At 41.0% G+C, this 22,934-nt stretch overlaps 1 protein-coding gene across 1 annotated transcript; it reads right to left on the bottom strand.

The window, feature by feature from the left end:
* Positions 1-3,595: 3,595 nt before the first annotated feature.
* Positions 3,596-19,120, bottom strand: LOC117482080 (aspartate aminotransferase, cytoplasmic-like). The gene is made up of 9 exons (XM_034130079.1): positions 18,905-19,120; positions 15,414-15,595; positions 15,073-15,196; positions 10,436-10,548; positions 8,931-9,035; positions 8,245-8,395; positions 7,407-7,572; positions 6,420-6,562; positions 3,596-4,725 (listed from the first exon to the last, which is right to left on the bottom strand). The coding sequence occupies exons 1-9, from the start codon at positions 19,011-19,013 to the stop codon at positions 4,586-4,588; spliced, it is 1,233 nt and encodes a 410-aa protein (XP_033985970.1). The 5' UTR covers positions 19,014-19,120; the 3' UTR covers positions 3,596-4,585.
* Positions 19,121-22,934: the final 3,814 nt, after the last annotated feature.

The following is a 22,934-nucleotide window of genomic DNA, read 5'->3' as shown; positions in this document are numbered from 1 at the left end:
CTTTATCTGAATTTACAACAATATCGAACATTACTACTATTGATATTTGCAAATTCTCTCTACTAGATCAGCTTTGAAGTGCCATTTGTTCTTTGGTATAAGGTTTTCATTTATGTGAAAATCAAGAACTTGGTATGCTTATCCAGGAACAAATGAGCATTACATTTCTTATACATGTTATTTTCAGAAAATAAGACAAGTCTTTTGAGTAAAAAACGATCCTTGCTTCATTTTTACTTAAAGGTCACCTATCATGCTATTTGTAGGCAATAGCATAGGTCTCAGATATATAAACATATATAAAAAACAGGTCTATGAAGTGTTTTGCTCAAAACACCAAACAGATCCCCCATTCTAGCCATGCCTCATATCCCTCTATTTCACTTCCTGTTTCAAAAGTGCTGATTTTGGGTATAAAGCTTTAAAAAGGAGGGGTCTGAGCTCATGCGGGACCCGGCAGCTACTGTCTAAACTAAATACTGCCGTGATGAAACGCCATATCATGGATTATCAAGGATTGTTTCTGAAACAGTATGGAGCTCAAAGGCTTTCTCTCTTGCCGGTTATACCACAAGGTGAGTTCCTTTTTATTTCCTGCTTCTTCACACACATGCTCTCCAGTACAGGTTAGCTCTGAGTGTTAGCGATGCTAATGTAAACACCGACCATATTACGTCCAAAACAGTCGGGCATTGTTTCTGATAGCAACGTTTCTGATAGGGCCGTGGGTCCACATTTCAGATATTACGTCATATCGGACGCAAATCTGGATCAGCTCCGTTGTAGCCCCGTTTTTAGAGATTTGGGTACGGAGGAAAAGAGAGAGGGTTTTATTTTCTGACGCTGCGTGAGTTCCCCGACACACCGGGGACACATCTTTATGTATAAAAGACATCAATTTTGCATGATAGGTCCCCTTTAAGTTAAAATGTAAGATCGGTTTCTTTGACCCAAATGCCACACAATTGTTAATGCAGGTGACCCTCCAAAATAAAATGTTAAAGCCATGCAGGCAGTCACTTCAGACAGGAATATATGGATTATTCTGACTGGCTTTCCACTAAATAGGTCAATAACACTTTCTTTATCAGTCAGACCTGAGACTTTATATCTCTATCAGCTTTCTCTCTTTTCTTCCATCCTAATTAAATACATAGCACTTTCTTTTTGCCAATATTATGGACCTTTACATCTGATGAATGTATTTTGTAAGAGCAGTGTTTGTGTCATTAGTCCTTATAATGATCTCAACATATCTGATTTGTTTTAAGTTCAATCTTACAAAGAGAAACCTTAGCTTGGGAGAGTTAAAGATCCAGACTTCAGATACTGTTATTCCTTCAGTAGTGTAAGCTTTTAAAGACCGTGATAGATCCATCTCAGAGTGGAGGAGGAAACAGAGGGAGGGGCTCTTTCTAAATCATCTCATTGGCTAATGTAACAGGCGGAGGGGGGAGAGGGGGGAGAGCATGGCTCCTGGGTTTACTGTATAAAACCTGCTGAGTCACTTTGCTGCATTGGAGCTCCGACCACAGCCAATCAGATTCATCCTCGGAGGTCAAAGACAGACTCTGCAGAGGGTCTAACAGATTCTAGTTTTCCCTTTCATCATGTTATCAGGATGTCCAAGAAAGAGTCCAAGATCAAGTTTGTATTTTCACAACATCTGCAATGACCCAATACATCTTGAAATGTGTGTTTTCAGCTCCATTTGAGGTGTTTTGTTATTGAAAGACTTCTGTGGAAGAGATATGTGGAGGAAGGGTTTGACAGCTTGATACGAGTAAAATAGAAAGCAGTGATGGTATTTTACATCAAAATATAGAAAAACATAAAGCTCCACAACACATGTCAATAGTGTACTGTCTTCGGTTAATCTGGTGATATTCTAAAATGTTCTTACTGTCAACAAATTGTAACCAACAGCAGATCGATGCAAATCGATGCAATGTACAAAATTGTACATTTAGCCCAGCTTTACTTAAAGGGGACCTATCATGCAAAATGCACTTGTGTACGTCTTTTCTACATGAATATGTGTCCCCGGTGTTCCAGGGAACTCACCAAGTGTCAGAAAACACAACCCTCTCTATTTTCCTCCATACCCAAATCTCTAAAAAAGGGGCTGCAACGGATCTGATAAAAACTGATCCAGATTTGAACACTGTCCTGACGTCAGGACAGTGGCGCTACGGCTATTGGGCCAACTCCACCAATCAGGAGGAGACAGCCACGGCCATTGCCGTTCGAAAGCGCTGGAGACGCTGTAGTACAGGGGTACTCAAACTTTTTTATTAAAGGTCCACTTGTGAACTTTATACAAGGTCACTGGTCCGGATCAATGCCAGTAAAGTCACCCCCATTTTTTTATAATGGGACACAGGGTTCGGTCCGGAGTTTGAGAAGCCCTGCTGTAGTACATATGCCAGGCCTGTAGATGGTGCTGTTCTCACTGAATCTGCCCAGAGCTAGAAATTGTCAAATTGAGCAAAATGAGGCATGGCTAAAATGCATGATCTGTTTGGTATTTTGAAAAAAAAAAGTATAAATATGCCTTATATAGGTATGGTCCTACATTATATTATTCAAATATAGCATGATAGGTCCACTTTAAAGGTAGGGTAGGTAAGAATGGAGAAACCAGCTCGAGTGCGCTAGAATTTGAAAATACACAACCGAAAAGAATCTGCCACTTCCTTCAGACTTCCTTACAGAGCCCCTCCTCCAACACACACGAACGCGCACATGACCAATGAGGGCACGAGATAAGTTTGTGCACAGATGGAAGGCTGACAGGCAGGTAGGCCATCCAGTTATTTTAGCCGGGCCGGCTCAGATGATTGGTCGTGCTTTTTACAGCGCCACGGCTTCCACAGATGAAATTTTGTTATGTATTTATTGTCAAAGCATTTAATGTATTCTTTGCTATCGGGATGTTAAGAGCATTCCATGGAATATAACAAAAAGTGTTTCTGAAGTGAATTACCTACCCCACCTTTAAGTATGTCCATGTTATGTTACTTTAAACTTATTTAATGCATTGATCTGACAGCTGTAGATGATATTGGTGACCAGTGACAACATGCTGCTTAAATGTAAACATACATTTTTGTGTTTTTAATAATCTTTTGACGTCAGTGAGCATCATTTTCTTCCTATGAACACACACTACTACTACTACTGCTGGAAATACACCATGAAGCACCAAAGGTATATGAACTTCCTGTTGAAAATAGTTTCAGCAAATGCATCTTTACTCCGGTTTAAGGAACATTTGCCTAAACCACACCTTCCAACTGTTTTAAGCAAATATTCAACGTTTTTGAAAATGAAATATGAGATACTCGAGACATTTGTTGAAGAAAGATTTACGTCTTCAGTAGGGACCAATTATGTTGCCTATATACTACTGGTTTTGGTATTCTCATGTGTTTTGAATGACAACAAATGAAGAAAATTGCCAGAATTTGACTTAAATGGTCAAAATAAAGCTGGTTACAAACATTGCTGATGCAAGGCGAACATCCCTTATTTTGTATGAGTTTGAGCGACATCGTGTTTCTTCGTGAGGTAAAAAACAGACAGAAAGCAAAGACTTGTTTCCTATGGTTCATAATTTATTCCAGTGTGAGTGCACATACTGCTGTGTGCCATTACAAACAACACGAGGTATAAGGAAGTGTGTTACTGTGGCTCTGAGGTCATAACAACAACAACATCTGTAACACGGTGAGAGCTCTGCAGGGCGGAGAGAAACAACACGGACGAAGAGTTTGTTCACTGATGGCACAAAGTCGAGTTTTGGACTTTACAAATGAACCGTTGTGGTCGTCTGTGTAGCTGCACAGGTGTGACAAGGCAAACATAACAACATGAGGCACATGCATGAACTGTTAAATTACTTTTAACCTGGTCACATGACAGAGGCATTATCCGATGAAATCAAAACGTACTTACTTCCTAATATATATTTTAAAAGCTCATCTGGGAGTTACGTGAATCTAGTGTTGCTAAAAATACATTTTGATGCCAATTTCTTATCACAAACCGTTACAAGGTGGCGCAACACAACAGGAAATGGGACAAAATAGTGGTATTATAGGGATTCATAAATATGTGCTGCATGTCGTGTGTGTTTCTTAAGTTATATAAAATATTGCAGGGATCATATTAACTCTGTTTTGTAATTTATATAGCATTTTTATCATATATCTTTGTGTGTGAGCTTGTATTGTCATCTCATCGTACTGTCATGTCCTTTATGTGCCTGAACTAAATATTTAAAAACACTTCTGCATGATGATTCAATGTGCTTCACGAAACAATAGGACGTCTCACATCTATTTACATTAATTTGATCGACACTACGGATACGTTATGAAATCCATTGAAGTGCTATCAGTGACAGAGGAAGCATTGTGTGACGTGAAATGACTCGGACACTCTAAAGATTGAGGGACAGTGAGACCTGTGCGTTCAAGTGTTTCCCTAAAATCATTGCACTTCATTGCACTAATCATCCTCAACCTCTGATTGGTTACACTCCCTCCCTCGGCAGGTGAACCAATCAGAGGTTGGAGAGCCTTCATTGGACCTTGGTGACGGCGTCGTGGATGGACTGGGCCACGTAGTCGATGTTGCTGCTGGTCAGACCGCACATGTTGATGCGGCCGCTCGCCATCAGGTACACGTGCCTCTCTTTGATCATGAACTCCACCTGTTTGGCTGTAAACACACACCACAACACAGAGAGGGTCACACAGAGTGCAGAGCAAGAGCCCATGCTGCATGCAAAGAATCACTGACAAGATTTTTTTATTGTTATGCAACCACTAAAAAAGGTGGATCAGAAATCAAATGCTTTAAATGTGATGTGTGCTGTAAACAAATTGTTTACTTAAGCTTTTTAAACTGGCTCTAGAAATCATGTACACAACTATACGTGTGATGCTACTATGCGTGCTGAATGTTCGCAGACTTTTGCATTGGTTGGGTTTTTTTTGTAAATCCTTCATTAATAGCCGCTTTCACACCAAGCACTTTGCCGTACTTAGTACCCAGCACTTAGTACCCAGCACTTAGTTCCCAGCACTTAGTTCCCAGCACTTAGTTCCCAGCACTTAGTTCCCAGCACTTAGTTCCCAGCACTTAGTTCCCAGCACTTAGTACCCCCATGGAACTAAAGAGCAGATCGCATTCACACCGGAATAAGTTCCCTGAGGGAAGATTACGCAAATGAGCCGCTGACGTCACTTCTTCTTCTTCTGCTTTGGGTTTACTGGCAGGCAACTTCACGGCGTATACTGCCACCCGAAGTCCCCGGCCGGAAGTCCCCGGAGTTGTGGACTGTGTGTGTGTGTGTGTGTGTGTGTGTGTGTGTGTGTGTGTGTGTGTCCCAGCAGCTTCTACTGAAGCCTTCAGAGTAAATCGCCAGAACGCCGACACCTCCTCATCTCCACCGCTCCCATGTTTTCTTTTGTGTTGCCATAAGTTAGTCTCTCCCCGTTGGTGCGCGGGGCTAATGCTAATAATGCTAATGCCAGCAAATACAATGGCGGCTTCACAAAACTTTTCAGAGTTTTACGGGGCGTGGTTTGCAATTCGCCCAGCCAATCAGAAATTGGAACGTTTTTCTCCCCAGGAAAGTACCACCTCTCTAGCAGGTAGTAAAAATGGGGTAAAAGTTCTCATGAACCAAGTTCTCTTTTTGGTGTGAACGCAAAATCCCAGGAACTATCGGAACTAAACGGGAAAAGTACTCCGGTGTGAAAACACCTAATGTGCTATTTCCTTAAAGTCAAGGAATTGTCCCACAATATTTTACAGATGTTGGTCCCCAATGTGAGAACAGAACTAGGCAACAAAGACTTTAAATGCTGCCCCTTCTTTCTGGAGCAAAGTGAAATTGTCAGAGCAGATTAATATAATATATTAAGTCCAATTATATAGGATATAAAAAAAATAGCACATGTTATGGCTTTTGATCTCTTACTGAATTCATTTTTCTTTTTTTTCTTTTATAAAATCGTACCCGTTTTATGTAATCATTGTTTTTAATATTGCATCTCAACTGGATGTGGTGCCGTTATTGTTGTAAAATGTCCACGCTACCCACTTGGCCACTTTTGTAATGTAACTTTTACCTGGTTAAAAAAAAGGGTATTTATATACGAGACGTGCAATTAAAAAACACGTCTGATAATTGTTTATTCTTTAATTTACCAAAGTGTCTTAGTTTATTATTCTACATGAAGACAACTGTCTAGCTAGACCCTGCCTTGGTAGTGACACTTTCCTTTGGCAGATGACTTCTGAACATAGTTTCTTTATTCACTAAACAACCCTGATGTTTCCAGGTTCGAGTATGTGTGTGTGTGTGTGCGTGTGTGCGTATGTGTGTGTGTGTGTGTCCCACTCACGGTTGAGCCCTGTGAAGCTGAACATCCCGATCTGCTGGGTGATGTGCTCCCAGGTCCCCGGGGTGTTCAGAGCCTGCAGCTTCCCCTTCAGCTGATCCCTCATCAGCAGCACGCGGTCCGCCATCGTCTTCACGTTACCCTTCCTGCAGGGAGATGTGTGTCAACGCACAGGAAAGTAATTGCCAACTATTTTAATATTCTAATCCTAGTTTAGTTAGTTTTCATGCAAAAACAGCAGAAAATGGTGTTTTCAGCCTCTCAAATATGCCTGCTTTTATTATTTTATCTTAAAGGGGACCTATCATGCAAAATGCACTTTTGTACGTCTTTTATACATGAATATGTGTCCCCGGTGTTCCAGGGAACTCACCAAGTGTCAGAAAACACAACCCTCTCTATTTTCCTCCATACCCAAATCTCTAAAAAAGGGGCTGCAACGGATCTGATACAAACTGATCCAGATTTGAACACTGTCCTGACGTCAGGACGGTGGCGCTACGGCTATTGGGCCAACTCCACCAATCAGGAGGAGACAGCCACGGCCATTGCCGTTCAAAAGAGCTGGAGACGCTGTAGTACATATGCCAGGCCTGTAGGTGGTGCTGTTCTCACTGAATCTGCCCTTGCAAAAACTGAGCTAAAAATTGTCAAATTGAGCAAAATGAGGCATGGCTAAAATGCATGATCTGTTTGGTATTTTGAAAAAAAAAAAAAGTATAAATATGCCTTATATAGGTATGGTCCTACACTATATTATTCAAATATAGCATGATAGGTCCACTTTAATATTCCCTGCTTTTCTTTGTTTTATACATATCCAAAACCCAAAGATCTCTGATGCATCTCTCTTATATTAGTCCATGCATACAGCCTACCACGCTAACACTTGGCAGTAGATGCCACTCACATGTTTTAAATATTGGGTAAATATCAGCTCCCATGTGTTTAAGATCTCTCTCATGCTAAAGCGTCTTGTTTGGAGCGTACCATTCAGCGAAGAGCTCGGGGCAGTTCAGGGTCTTGCTGACGATGCGCGCTCCCTGAGACGGGGGGTTGGACCAGGTGGTCCTCACGATCTTCTCCATCTGGGACAGGATGCGGGTCAGGTTCTCTCCGTCCTGAGCCACGATGGTGAGGTTTCCAACTCTCTCATCTGTAAAGGTGACAAGAGTATTTACAATGACTTCACTTAGGGCAGAGCTCCTTTAGGTGAGGAAGAGGCTTCCTTCATTAGACCGAGCCGACAGTATGAAGCTACGTCAGTGACGTGCTTCTGTATTTCAAGGTGAGCTAAAGTGGTGAGAAGATGTATAAAAGTAGTGACACTGAAAAAGACTGACAGATGGATCAGTAATGCAAAATAAGATTATTACTTTAATTAAGTTCTACATGTTAAAGGCACAGTCGTGTAAAACGGTACTTCACCTGTTTGTTAATATGGATATAATTAGTGTAACCACTGATAAAAAGTTGTGTATTTGTGCAAAATATCAGTCAGTGTGTTTTGCGGTTTATAATGTGAGCAGACACTTGATATTTTATGTTTAATGCAAGTTTAGGAGTACTAATGTATGTTAAAACATTCATTTTAGTTATTGAAGGTTTTAAACATACAGGTAGCATCACAAGAACAATTGGAGATGTGTGAAATGGGACACCTTGATAAGCTATATGAAGCTCTAGAAAAGGGTCCCAGACTATGAATTTATTTTAAACTTATACAATCCTTGAAGTCCCTTTTGTTTTAAAGTTTGCAACACATGTTTTGATTTAATTGAATATATAAATATGTCATTGTTTCTACGTGTGTATGATGTGCACTCACTGTAAAGGCCGAAGTTCTTGGAGAAGGACTGAGCCACGAACAGCTCGAAGCCCTCTGAGACGAAGTAGCGGATCGCCCAGGCGTCTTTATCCAGAGAGCCGGAGGCGAAGCCCTGATAGGCCGAGTCGAAGAACACGAACAGATTCCTCCTCTGGAGAGCGAGAAGAAGATGCATGAGTAAAAAGATGAGGAAACGGCACTAAAACATGGCTTGGAGGAAAAGCAAGGAAAGAAAGTAAGTATGGAGAAAATGTCAAAAAAGTAAGATCCCATTCAAAATAAAATAAAACACAGTTTGGAGTTTAAATACAAAATTCAGTTCATTGTTAAATAATAGACGTCACCATTGAACTTCCTTAGTTTATTACTCGCATTTTTAGTTGTAACAAGTCCTATGAAATGTTATATTTGAATATGCAAATGAGGCATTATCTCAAGCAATCTTTTGGTGAATTTAGGAGAAGTCTACACACACATATTAAAATAAACGTGCTAATATGTAAACTGTATGTTTTTTATGTCCACTAGTCTAAAAAGAAGAGCTGTTATGGCAGTAATAGTCCAAATTCTCCAAATTGACCATAAATGGTAGTGTCTCGCGTTAATGGGGATGCCTGAAACAGTGACATCATGTGACACACACCTCAACGTGTGATCTGATAAACTCCAGGAACAGCTGATGTTACCTTCATGATCTCTGCGATCTTCTTCCACTCCTCTTGGGTGGGGTCGGTGCCGGTGGGGTTGTGAGCGCAGGCGTGGAGGACGAAGATGGAGTGCTCCGGAGCTTTCTGTTGAGAAAAGATAAGATTTACTTCATTGATGCCTAATTAGGAACGCTTTCTTTACAGCAGCAGGTTCAAACGAGGCGTTGTGATTAGGGCTGGACGATTAATCAATTTTAAATCGAAATCGCGATTTGAAATGATGCAATTATCAAATCGCAAAGCCTGCGATTTTTATGTATTTTTACATTTTTAATTTTTTTTTTGTTCTTCTTGTGTGTCAGTCATCCACACCAATCAGAAGTGCTGTGCTCCACATGTACCAGTCATTGTTAACCAATCAGAAGTGGCCCATGATAGAAGGTGATAGACAGATTGATCCAATCACCTGTCAAGTATTTTTGAAAGTGCCTGCCCTTTCCAAATGGCTTCCAATGGAGCTTTCCTAGATTGTTCGGTGAAACAAACCACCTGAGTCAGGTTAGTAATGCTCCATCACATGTTTCTATTACAGGGTGAATCTTAAACTGAAGCTTGACTTTAAAGCAACCTAACGGAAGTTTCATGTAAGTTTAGTTTTTTCACTCGTAGCTCGGGCTGCGGGGGTGCTAGAGACGGGAGCACGTTGATACGACCTTCCTAGCCGGAGATATGGCCGCATTTTACAATAAACTTCCGTTGGGTCGCTTAAAAACAAATATCGCAAATAGAATCGCAATATTTGTCAGAAAAATCGCAATTAGATTATTTCCCCAAATCGTGCAGCCCTAGTTGTGATTATACAAAAAAGCAGAAAAACATAAGATATAACCATCTCAAAAAATAAAATAACACAGAACTAAAAAGTTAAGAGAGGAAGAGTTCGCTCAAAATAAATAGACACGCTGAATTCCTGAAACCTCAATGTGGTTTTTAAGAAAACGATTTGGCCTGAAATAGGTTAATGTCATTCATTGTAAGGTGTTATATTATATCATCTGAATCCAAGGAACATTTTGAAATTAACAGCCAAGAAATAACCAAATATGGTAGATTTTGCATCTGATAAGTAAATCGTGAGAGATATCCACCACAAAGGCAGGTGATTTGTAGATTAATATAGTCTTGAAGTCAAAATGTTAATTTTAGACACTGGTTGATGAGTAATTCTACTTCTTATGAGTATTTTTGGAGATGTTTAAAGCTGTGAATCATGTGACAACACTGTGATGAGAGATTAGAAACAACTAAAGTCACAAGACGAAGTGATAACAGGGGGTTCATTTACACGTCACGCTGATTTACTGATGATTGTTTCACGGAAATCTCATTGTGTTTTGTCAAAAATGTTGTGATATCGCCCAGCCCTAAAACCAAATGTCCAGGTTTTATGAGATGTCCTGTCACCTAACTTCTTCTCCAGTCATCTCGATATGAAAATGCTAACACCTAGCAGTAATTTACTTATTAAAGTCGCCCCTCCTCACCTCCAGGTCGTCCAGGAGCCCAGCGAGATCCAGACCTCTATTAGCAGCATCCCAGTAATGGTATGGCCGGATGTCTTTGAACCCAGCATCAGCAAACACACTGTTGTGGTTCTCTGGGAGGAGGAACAACACACAGCAGATCATTAAAACCTTAAATAAACTTTTGATCCAACTGTGACCCTTAATTTTACAGAAAGATTCACAGAGAACGTAGCAATAAGGTGGCAAAACTACTCGGAAGGTTTTATGGAATTTAAAAAAGTCCTTTTCAATATAAAGTAGTGCAGTGAAGACGCATTTTTGAAGACTGACCCTGAATTTAGTATCGCAAGGGTTAAGTGATGGGATTTTTAAATCCACAATAATGTGTGATTATTGCACAAAATCTCTGTAGCAAACATACATGATATTTACATGTATTTTTCATCAGGATAATCTCCAGATATTAACACCTTTTTAACTAGGCTATAAAGGAACTACAGCACGGTCACATGACTTCACGTCACCACCGCTAAGCTAAAGGTGGCTAATGTTGGGCTATAAAGGAACTACAGCACGGTCACATGACTTCACGTCACCACCGCTAAGCTAAAGGAGGCTAATGTTGGGCTATAAAGGAACTACAGCACGGTCACATGACTTCACGTCACCACCGCTAAGCTAAAGGTGGCTAATGTTGGGCTATAAAGGAACTACAGCACGGTCCACATGACTTCACGTCACCACCGCTAAGCTAAAGGTGGCTAATGTTGGGCTATAAAGCAACTACAGCACGGTCACATGACTTCACGTCACCACCGCTAAGCTAAAGGTGGCTAATGTTGGGCGTGATGAAGTTTAGTCGTCTCATTTAGACACTTGTTAGCAACCTCTGTTTCTAAATCCACCAGCTTGGTATTTACTGAAGTATTTTATGTCGTAGAACAAAACGTTAAAATACCTTATATCAGGCAAACAACCAAAAACACTTTCGGAAAACATTCACTTCCACACAAGGGAACAGGAAGTGGTCAAATGCTGACTCATATCTGGGTTTAGGACTCTTTCAATCTCAATCTCAATCTTTATTTATTTATATAGCACATTTAAAAACAACCTCAGTTGACCAAAGTGCTGTACAGGGAATAAATACAATATAAAATAACACAATGGGAGTAAAATAATAAAACACTTAACAAAAACATTATGAAAAGCACAATAACATATAAAAACACAAACAAATGTAACAATATTATCTACTTTCCTGCACCTCTCTATTACAGTAGGTGTTTCTTTAAGCCCGTGTCACACGGTGTGCGATGGTAGTTTACTAATGGCGCATTTCCATTGCAGCGCGTAGCTCGCTTTAAGCGTGCCGTGTCGTGCCGTCCCCTTTTTTGGTTGTGCTTCCACTAGGCCTCGTTCCGGCGCGGCACGGCGCGGGGCCACTTTTTCCCCTCTTTTCTGGCCCTAGAAAATTGTGGTTCTATCGGGGCCAACAAACAGGGCTGAGTCGGGCTGAGTATGCTAAACTAGAGAGAGGAGCGCTGGCAAGAGGGCTAGAACTACAACAAGATGGACATATTTGACCGTGATTTAATTGTAATACACGTTTCAAAATGATGCCGAAGTAACAACATACTGATACCGGTTAGTAAAAACCATGAATTAATGCTTTGTCAAGTCTGCAGACAGACGGCAGGCGAAAAACCTTTTAAAATTCGTGTTTTTCTAGATGGAGATTGGCTAAGCTAACGCAGTATATGCCCCGACCGTCCACACTCACAACAACGGCCTATACAGACATAAATAAAGCAGCGACTGTATTCACCATGACACAGGCAGTCTGTGGTTTGTACTTGTTTAACTTTTGTCGAGTTTCTGAACATATATAAGGAGCTGTGAGCTCTGAGTGCTCACAGCTAACGGCTGTGTTGTGTTGTGTTTCTGGATTTCTCATTGAAGATGACGTCACGGCTCCGCCTACACTGCGTTACTATAGTAACTACCCCAGTTCCTAAACTGTAATGGAAGCGCAGCATGAAGTGAGTCGGCCCTGTTAAGGCCCAACGCGGCCAAGCCGTACCGAGCCGTACCGAGTGTGGCCGAGGCCGACCGTGTAGTGGAAATGCGCCATTAGGCTGGCGTCACACTGTCCCGAAATTGACACCAGATGGACACACGAATATGGAATTGTGAATTTCGCACGAAGATGGCCCCGAACTTGGTCAACAGCCAAGCAACAGCCGAAGCAAGTACGATGCCTACAGAAGGCCACACTATGGCACCCGAACCACACACTCCGTCATGTTGTTTCCATAGCAACAACAACTTCCTGTCAACAGCGTAAACTCGCCTTAAAAAAAAAAGCATCTAAATAAAACAGGAAGTTAACCTAAATTACATTTAAGACATACAACTGCAACGAAAGTAACAAAAACAATGTAATATCCTTTTCAGTTTCACAGAACACAAATAGTACTATAATACGATGGCTACACGATGGCATTGCGAGGGCTTCACGTAGTCGTGTTGCCTTCCTAAGACAATCGGGCAGCTTCTTGTTTATATGGGCTCAGAACAGTCTCATAATACACACATGCACACAGAAGGATTCACACTTGTATTTCATGATCCGCAAAAGGAGTCACACTTGTATTTCCGGATCCACACTTGTGTTTTTCAATGCACACACAAATGTGTTCCGTTTCATATACATGTAAATAAAATCCAAATACAGAAAAAAGTTTTACATATGTATTTTTGATCCTCACATATTTGTTTTCCGTTTAAATCCCCTGAACCTGCAAACACAAACCGCTTTCTGTGCATGGATCGCTGTGCATTCGTGTGTGGGTTTTTTGAGACTCCCCTGACGGTCACCCGATTCGTACTTGTAATTTTTTCTATCTATAGCCAATCAGATGTCTCCTTCATTCTAAGCCAATCACATGAGCGCGTGCCCACGAGGGTATGATTTATTGCGTTCATCATGACACTTCATATACGCATTTTGCGCTGTCCGGAGCAGGGTTTCCGCGGACAGAATTTATTTTACCGGACAAATTTGAAACTTACCGGTCATGTTTCAATAATAATAATAATAAGAAGAAGAAGCAGAGTTTCCGTTAGCAGGTAATTACCGGACTATGACCGGATATGGCTAATAACACGGGAGTAAGGATCATCTCTTTTTTCCTCTCTCCCTCCCTCTCTCCTGACAGCTCGTCAGTTTCTCATGCAGCTCGCTAAAACTTCACTCGCGTTTATGTCCATATCGATCAGATCCAGCTCTCCTGATCGGCCTTTATAGAGAGCACCGATCAAACTATTAAGAGTGAATATCGGCCGATAATGACCGGCGGGGCTCCCCCCGTTGACAGTTCACTGTCTAGCACTGGCTTCGTAGTGCACTGATCGATTAGGCTAAGCTAACCTGTAGCTGCTCCCTTCACACTCACAACAACTTCATACAGACATAAATAAAGCAGCTGTATTCGCCATACAGGAAACACACATTTAAAACAGTTTTGCCTGCCGTTTTTATGTACACAAGCATTCATTAATGGTTCGGAAAGTGGCACTGTAACTTAATGATATAAAGGCTTGTATTTGCGTGCATTTCCTGCTCGGAAAGTGGCAATGTACTGAGAGTGGAGGTGTTCTGAGATTAGCGCCTGCAGGCAGGCTCCATGGACCTGTCAGCTCCGGACAGCGCAAAATGCGTACATGAAGCGCTACGTCATGAACGCAAGAAATCTACCCTCGTGGGGGCGCGCTCATGTGATTGGCTTAGAATTGAGGAGACATCTGATTGGCTATAGATAGAAAAAATTACAAGTACGAATCGGGTGACCGTCAGGGGAGTCTCAAAAAACCCACACACGAATGCAGAGCGATCCATGCACAGAAAGCGGTTTGTGTTTGTAGGTGCAGCGGATTTAAATGGAAAACAAATATGTGAGGATCAAAAATACATATGTAAAACTTTTTTCTGTATTTGGATTTTATTTACATGTATATGAAACGGAACACATTTGTGTGTGCATTGAAAAACACAAGTGTGGATCCGGAAATACAAGTGTGAATCCTTATGTGTGCATGTGTGTATTATGAGACTGTTCTGAGCCCATATGTTTCCTTCGTATTCTCTTCGTGAGGCGAAAAATGCCCGATGGCACCGAAGATCACACGAAGTAAAGACGAAGATGACACGATTTGACAAGATGCCCTCACGATGGCCTTACGAAGGGCAAAATGGACACACGAATTCAACACGAAAATGAACCTTCGCAAGGTCCTTCGAAAAACTTTTGGCATGCCAAAGATTTTGCCACCGCTCACGAAGTTGCTGCCGGAGCCTGAGAAACTCCACCGGCGGTCATACGATGGCTTAAGATGCCCTCACGAATGGCCCGATGTTGTTACGATCAGAGCCGAATTTGAACATTTCCTTTATCGTGTGTCCATCTGGTGTCAATTTCGGGACAGTGTGACGTGGGCTTAAAAGATGGCGCCTTTTTTCCGCTTTATTTCAGTGTTTGTTTATTTTATTATATATGACTATATGTTGGATTGTTGGAGGTTAGAAGATTTTCATTGCCATGTCTACACTGTAGCTTTGTGCGTATGACAATAAAACCTTTGGACTTTTTTACCCCAGGTGGGCGCTGACACGTAGATGGGTGTGGCCGTGTTGTTGACACCGTTGTACCAGCGGCGCAGGAACTCGGCTCCGATCCTCAATGCTCCCGTGCCCCCCAGAGCCTGCACCCCCCCGACCTGAAGAGGAAACAGAGGAGAGAAAACAGGCTGACACACGGAGAAAACTGGGCAAAAATGTACTAAATAATAAAAACGGACTATTAAATAAGAATGCAGCCGTTTCCTGTATGAGATATTTCCTTTATCAATTTTTTTTTAATCTATAAGATGTCTAAAAGAACGACCCATTACATGTTATCAGAGTCCCTAATACAAAAACTGGTGTGTGTCTCACCCTGTTGTCCTTGATGGCGGCGCAGTCGTCTCCCAGGGCGACCTTGGAGGAGGCGGATCTGAACTCGGGCAGGCCGAGGATGGGCAGATACTCGTGGTTCAGACTGCTGTCCTCCACGATCAGCTTCTCCACCTTCTTCACCACCGGCAGCACCCACGGCAGGCACTCATCAGTACGGTACGCTGCAGGGACACAGAGCAGCATCTCATCAACAAGCTGATTGGCTAATGGTTACACAAGCCAACAAATCGTTATGACATCATAAAGTGGCCAAAATCTGATCAGCTCATTTTCAGACAGGTTTTTATATAAATGGATCAGGACAAAAAGAGAGAGAGTCTTTGTTCCTGAAACTTTCAGAGTCTCTTTCCACAGAGGGGACACATGTTGATGAAGAAGAGACGTGAAGAAGAGGGGACACATGTTGATGTAGAAGAGACATGAAGAAGAGGGGACACATGTTGATGTAGAAGAGACATGAAGAAGAGGGGACACATGTTGATGTAGAAGAGACATGAAGAAGAGGGGACACATGTTGATGTAGAAGAGACATGAAGAAGAGGGGACACATGCTGATGTAGAAGAGACATGAAGAAGAGGGGACACATGTTGATGTAGAAGAGACATGAAGAGAGGGGACACATGTTGATGTAGAAGAGACATGAAGAAGAGAGGACACATGTTGATGTAGAAGAGACATGAAGAAGAGGGGACACATGTTGATGTAGAAGAGACATGAAGAAGAGGGGACACATGTTGATGAAGAAGAGACATGAAGAAGAGGGGACACATGTTGATGTAGAAGAGACATGAAGAAGAGGGGACACATGTTGATGTAGAAGAGACATGAAGAAGAGGGACACATGTTGATGTAGAAGAGACATGAAGAAGAGGGGGACACATGTTGATGTAGAAGAGACATGAAGAAGAGGGGACACATGTTGATGAAGAAGAGACATGAAGAAGAGGGGACACATGGTGATGTAGAAGAGACATGAAGAAGAGGGGACACATGTTGATGTAGAAGAGACATGAAGAAGAGGGGACACATGTTGATGAAGAAGAGACATGGAGAAGAGGGGACACATGTTGATGTAGAAGAGACATGAAGAAGAGGGGACACATGTTGATGTAGAAGAGACATGAAGAAGAGGGGACACATGATGATGTAGAAGAGACATGAAGAAGAGGGGACACATGTTGATGTAGAAGAGACATGAAGAAGAGGGGACACATGTTGATGTAGAAGAGACATGGAGAAGAGGGGACACATGTTGATGTAGAAGAGACATGAAGAAGAGGGGACACATGTTGATGTAGAAGAGACATGAAGAAGAGGGGACACATGTTGATGTAGAAGAGACATGGAGAAGAGGGGACACATGTTGATGTAGAAGAGACATGAAGAAGAGGGGACACATGCTGATGTAGAAGAGACATGAAGAAGTGGATTTTGCATAATAGGTGACCTTTAACATTGGAGACAGGATGGCAGAAAATTAGACGTAGTGCATGATCAAAAACATGATGCATGTCCTGGTAACTTGCATTCTGTGGTAGTCGTGCAAAGACAAATGTATTTGCTTTATCTTTTCCATTAACCTGGAATGTTTGAGCATAAAAACTAAAGGTTTTCACGGTGTAACACTATGTAAATGCATGTGTATTTGTTGCCAGATAAACATCAGTAATGGTAAGTTTTCTTCAGTATCTAACTATTATCATTGCACCATTTGTGATTTGAACAGAGTGTGCAGCCTGACATGCTAAAAGCTGAAGACAGACACACAAAAGGAGAGTTAGGGAGTCTGTGTGTGAAAGAGAAAGACAAACAGTACTATTTGCTTCAATCTAATGTCATATACTCTCTGAAGGTCATGATATATTAATGAGTGTGCGTGCGTGCGTGCGTGCGTGCGTTCTGTATGAGGGCTTGTGCAGAGCGGTATCACATATCAGGCTGTAGAGGAACTATCAAAAGGTCAAACAAGAAGGCTGGTGTTGGATCAGTGGATCAGAATTTACTGCGGTGTGTTCAGGGTCAAAACGGCAGCTGACCGTGAAGACCAGAAACTCTAAAAACAGATGCATCTAAAAACCGAAAAACGCCCTTACTTCTCACAAAATAAAAGCCTAACGTATAATGTGTTGACACTAGCAGTTACCTTTAGTGGTTCTTGTGAATTGAACCACTCTATTATGTTCAGTTAAATCCCTTAAAAAGTATCTGAATCAACGAGGGTACCAACGTGCAGCTCTGGTCTAAGTCCATGGTGCGTCATCAGAGAAGATAAACTGAAATAACCCTCAGAGGGGAAGTCAGAAATACTGATTATCACATCTTGTATACTTTATTCCATCTGGAGTTGTGGTTGTTGTAATGTTAAGAAACAGCTGACATGTCTCTGTCCAGTGTCAGCTGGAGAATGGTGATATGAAAACAGCAATACAATGTCAAGAAAGAGATGACATTAAAGACCAAGACTTGTTTGATTATGGTTCTTTGCATACAAGTGATATCATACAAGCTAAAAACTAAGCAATAAAGACCACATTTGTCATATAAAACACACTTTGAAATGGACGCAAAGCATTTTTTTTTTAAATAATGTATTAAAAGTGCACATGCTTACAGTTGCAGGTTTTCAATAAGCCATGATTAGATTTGTCTTTGAATCTGCAAAAGGTAACTTATTCTATTCTTAACCGACTATTGCTTCATATGTTTTTTCCTCTAGTTTGGCATTAATTAAAGATGACAACAGCAACACCATCTGTACCAAAATGCAAGACATTTTAGCACAATGATAATTAGATAGCTTCAAAAATAGCAAGACTACCACCATCATTTCCCCGATAAATAATATGAACAAAACAAATACAGTTATGAATGAAGATAGCTTCTGCTTTAAAGTTCCACAATGAGTTATCTTAACGCTCCTGCAGATGATTAAAAAAGGACACAATGACACAAATCCTCATCTAGACATTGTGACTGGTGTAATGGATAATGATGCATTCAGGGACACAAGTAAAACAGCGGAAGTAAAAGTAAGCAAGACTTCACACCATAATAAAACAGGCTCAATTGGCGCAAGTATTTTTTGGTAAATGGTGAAAGAGCAGTCACATGACAAGGTTCCTCATCCTCAGAATGTCATTTGTTTCTTTTATTGTCAAACATGAAGCATTTGTGTTCATCTGACAGCTGTCAACGTGATGGTAATTTGTGCTTCAGGTCGTTAGCATCACTGCTAGCTTGTACCGAAGGTCAAATCAAAGAGTTGCTAATGTTTCGTAGCATTGTAACATAAGCAGTGCACCAAAAGGGGGACACCCGATACTCGATAGCCGAGGGAAGCTAACACGAAGAGCGGGAGGCAGCACACTTTAGTGGGCTAACTCACTGGTAGCAAGCTAACTTAGCATTAGACTTAGCATTAGCATTGCCATTCATTTTAGCACCAGCATTAGCATTGACTTTAGCTTACCTCCAACTCCCAGATTCACTTTCTGCGGGTGGCTGTCCTCTCTGAAATCAGCACTCAGTTTGAAAACAGCCACTGGAGGAGCCTGCGGGACTTCACTGAATAGAGACATGATTTAGGGGCGGAGGATGGAGCAGTAAGAGACGGGAGATAGTGCTTCAGGGCCGGGTTAAAACCTACAGTGTGTGTGGTTCACCTTCAGATCCACGGTTCAGGACAGACAGTGATATAGACGTCAACCCGCCAGCCAATAGGAAAGCACGTAATACTGACGTTGCCCTTTGCTAGCCAATGAGAGCACAGCATTGGATCCAATACTTTATTTATTTGTTTGTAATATATCATTTTGTTTTATTTTTATATATATAAATGTAGCCTATATACTTTTGTGAATCTACCTTTATGGACATTTTATTTTTAATTATTTGATATCTATTTAGATCTAATCGGTGTTTTTATTCTACATATTTTTTATATAACATATTATTTATATATTTTTTGTATGGTCAATATACTATATAGAGAGAGATTGCAGCAGTTACAAAAAAAGATCCATACAAACAACAAAACGACACTTAAAAATGAGGTAGATACACACTTCCAATAAAGATTTTTGAATAAATAAGTTAATGGGTTACGATGAAATATGTTATGCTTAATGCCGAATTTAAAGTACACTGTGCCTTTCACAATAAGCAATAAGATTTACCCTGTTTTGTAGATAAACTTGCATATAATTAAGTGGTAAGATGCAACCTATATTTGTTGAATTATATGTATATACATGCTGTTTTTGAGTATAATTATGAGTGATTACACATGTGTTTGCATACATGTATGTGTGTATTTTTAAGATTGATGGTGGTTTATTGTTGCATTTTCTTAAAAAAGAAAGTTTCAGCCTTGCACCAATGAAGAGATCACATATGAACATGTGTAAATATATCACAAATCTTCCTAAGAATATGTGTGCATGAATGTGTGAGAGAATATGATGAATAATATGATCGTAATTCAGTGGTCCCTTCTATCTCTCCTGTACTGTTATCTGAGTTTTATATAAACCCTGTGTGATAAGCACTAAGTGGTCCAGATAAAAGGAGTGTGTTATCCAAACCATCAGAGTGTGTATTGATGAATATCTAACAGCATGCAGAGAGTAACAGCAGAACCAGTGATCTGCCACCAGAGGGCAGAGTGACCCAGCAGGAGACTGTGTCACATCTGATAAAAACATCTTTATCAGGATGACTTTAGAAAAAGCTCAGTTCACCCTGATTTTACAGATTCACAAAAGTAATCCTTGCTAAATGTTAACAATTATTAAGTAGAGTGAAGGAAAGTAACAGTTTCAGGAACTTGCAATCATGCAGTCACACAATATTCCTTTTGTTCAGTCCCCAGACATTACCAGCAGTGGAGAAAAAACACGCAATATATTCACATACAGTCAATAAAGTAATAATAATTCATGATGTAGATACTCCCTTATATCAAATTACAATCGTAACAAGTTTCAACAGCCAAATAGACTTACATATAGCATTACAAATAAACAAACCTATTGAAAAAGATTGCCCTTTACAGAATGTTATACATTATAGGAGATTATTATTCTGGATTTGACTGTTTTAATGAAGTGTCTGGTATATTAGAGCTACTTTAGACATCTTCAAATACTACAGTTAAATGTATAACAAAAATAACTTGCAGTATGTGCTTTGAAAGAAAGACCTTTATCTGCAAAGTAACTGTAGCTCTCAAATACATGTAGTGGTTCGTTCCTATGTAACTAAAATATCTCTAATGCCATTAGTAACTTGTGCGTACACAAAACATGCATTTCTGCACCAGTAGTGCAAGAAGTACTCAGATATTTTGAAGTATAAGTATCAAAGAGTGGAAAAATACTCTATTAAGTAAAAGTCGACAAAATATGTGTGTGTGTGTGTGTGTGTGTGTGTGTGTGTGTGTGTGTGTGTGTGTGTGTGTGTGTGTGTGTGTGTGTCTTTTTGATGTGAAGTGTTTGATGAATAGCCTCAGCTTCTTCACTTCTGTATAGCCTCCACTTCCAGCCCTCCTGTAAAGTTGCATGTTTTTGTGTCAGTGAAGTGTGACTGACACACACACACACACACACACACACACACACGCACGCACGCACGCACGCACGCACACACACACACACACACACACACACACACACACACACACACACACACACACAGTACCTTCATTTCTCATGAGTCAAAACTTGAAAAACTGTAACCCTAAACTCTATAACATATTCTCTTCTTAACGAAGCCATTCAAACATGTCTAAAACAGCACACACACACACACACACACACACACACACACACACACACACACACACACACACACACACACACACACACACACACACCCTCTCCCTCTCACTCTGTCATTGCCAGAGATGATGAGGCCTCTTCCTCTCCTCCACTTTTTCCTTTCCCTCTCCAGAAACACTCCGCTGAACCGTCAACAGTGTAGGATTTCAAAGTGCTGAGCGGCTCCTGCGTGAAGCTGATTGAGACAATTTGTCGACATGATGGACGTTTTTGAGGCCTCTGCTGCTGCTCTGCTGCTGACTGCAGGCTACACGGATGACAGAGGGATGTTTGGATGTTCCTCAGGTGGAGGTTCAACATCTGCACCAAACCTTAAAGGTGGGGTAGGTAATTTATTTCAGAAACACTTTTTGTTATATTCCATGGAATGCTCTTAACATCCCGATAGCAATGAATACAATAAATGCTTTGACAATAAATACATAAAAATATATCATCTGTGGAAGCCGTGGCGCTGTAAAAAGCACGACCAATCATCTGAGCCGGCCCGGCTAAAATGACTGGATGGCCTACCTGCCTGTCAGCCTTCCATCTGTGCACAAACTTATCTCGTGCCCTCATTGGTCATGTGCGCGTTCGTGTGTGTTGGAGGAGGGGCTCTGTAAGGAAGTGGCAGATTTTCTCCGGTTGTGTATTTTCAAATTCTAGCGCACTCGAGCAGATTTCTCCAAAATTAACCTACCCCACCTTTAAATTAAAAAGAAAGTGAATGGGATTCTGAATGAGGTTTGTATTTTCCAAGGGCAGTTATGAATGATGTGGCGAGTATTTTAGATAATAAGCAGAGCTGTGCAGCTCTATTTATTGACCTTTCCAAAGCGTTTGATACCGTCGATCATCGCATCTTAAAGCAGAGGCTACTCAGTATTGGCTTATCCAGCCATGCAGTGGGGTGGTTTGTGAACTACCTCTCTGAAAGGTCCCAATGTGTTCATTTTGATGGGCTGTCTTCTGAGTGGTTAAACATTACTAATGGTGTTCCTCAAGGTTCTGTTTTAGGTCCACTTTTATTCTCCATCTACATCAATAGTTTAGGTGAAAATGTGGATGAAGCAACCTTACATTTTTATGCGGACGATACCGTTATGTACTGTGCACGTCCCTCCATTAAGGAGGCTGTTGTTGAATTGCAAGCTGCTTTTAACATTATTCAGACTCAGCTCTCTGAACTAAAGCTTCTTTTAAATGTTGATAAAACCAAGGTAATGCTCTTTTCAAAAGCTAAAAAGACACCAGAGCCTGTTTTAGATATTTTAACTATGCAAGGAATAAAACTTGAAGTGGTTGCCTGTTACAAATACCTTGGTATCTGGCTTGATGATTGTCTCACTTTTAAACGTCATGTCAATAACCTGCTTAAAAAACTGAGGGTTAGGCTAGGTTTCTTTTCCAGGAACAAGTCCTGTTTCTCACTTGAGGCCAGAAAAAGGCTAGTCTCTGTGACCTTTTTACCTGTACTGGACTATGGTGATTTGATCTATATGAATGCACCTGCCAATTGCCTGGTCAAGTTAGATGCTGCGTATCACAGTGCACTGAGATTTGTGACAAACTGTAAAGTATTAACCCATCACTGTACCCTGTATGCAAGGGCTGGTCTGCCTTCACTAACTGTACGGAGGCTCAGTCACTGGTACATCTTTATATACAAAGCCATGTTAG

This window comes from Trematomus bernacchii, unplaced genomic scaffold (assembly GCF_902827165.1).
Source record: "Trematomus bernacchii unplaced genomic scaffold, fTreBer1.1, whole genome shotgun sequence".
Classification (NCBI taxonomy): domain Eukaryota; kingdom Metazoa; phylum Chordata; class Actinopteri; order Perciformes; family Nototheniidae; genus Trematomus; species Trematomus bernacchii.
Note: the sequence above shows the minus strand (reverse complement) of the source record. Positions and strands in the feature narration are given on the sequence as shown.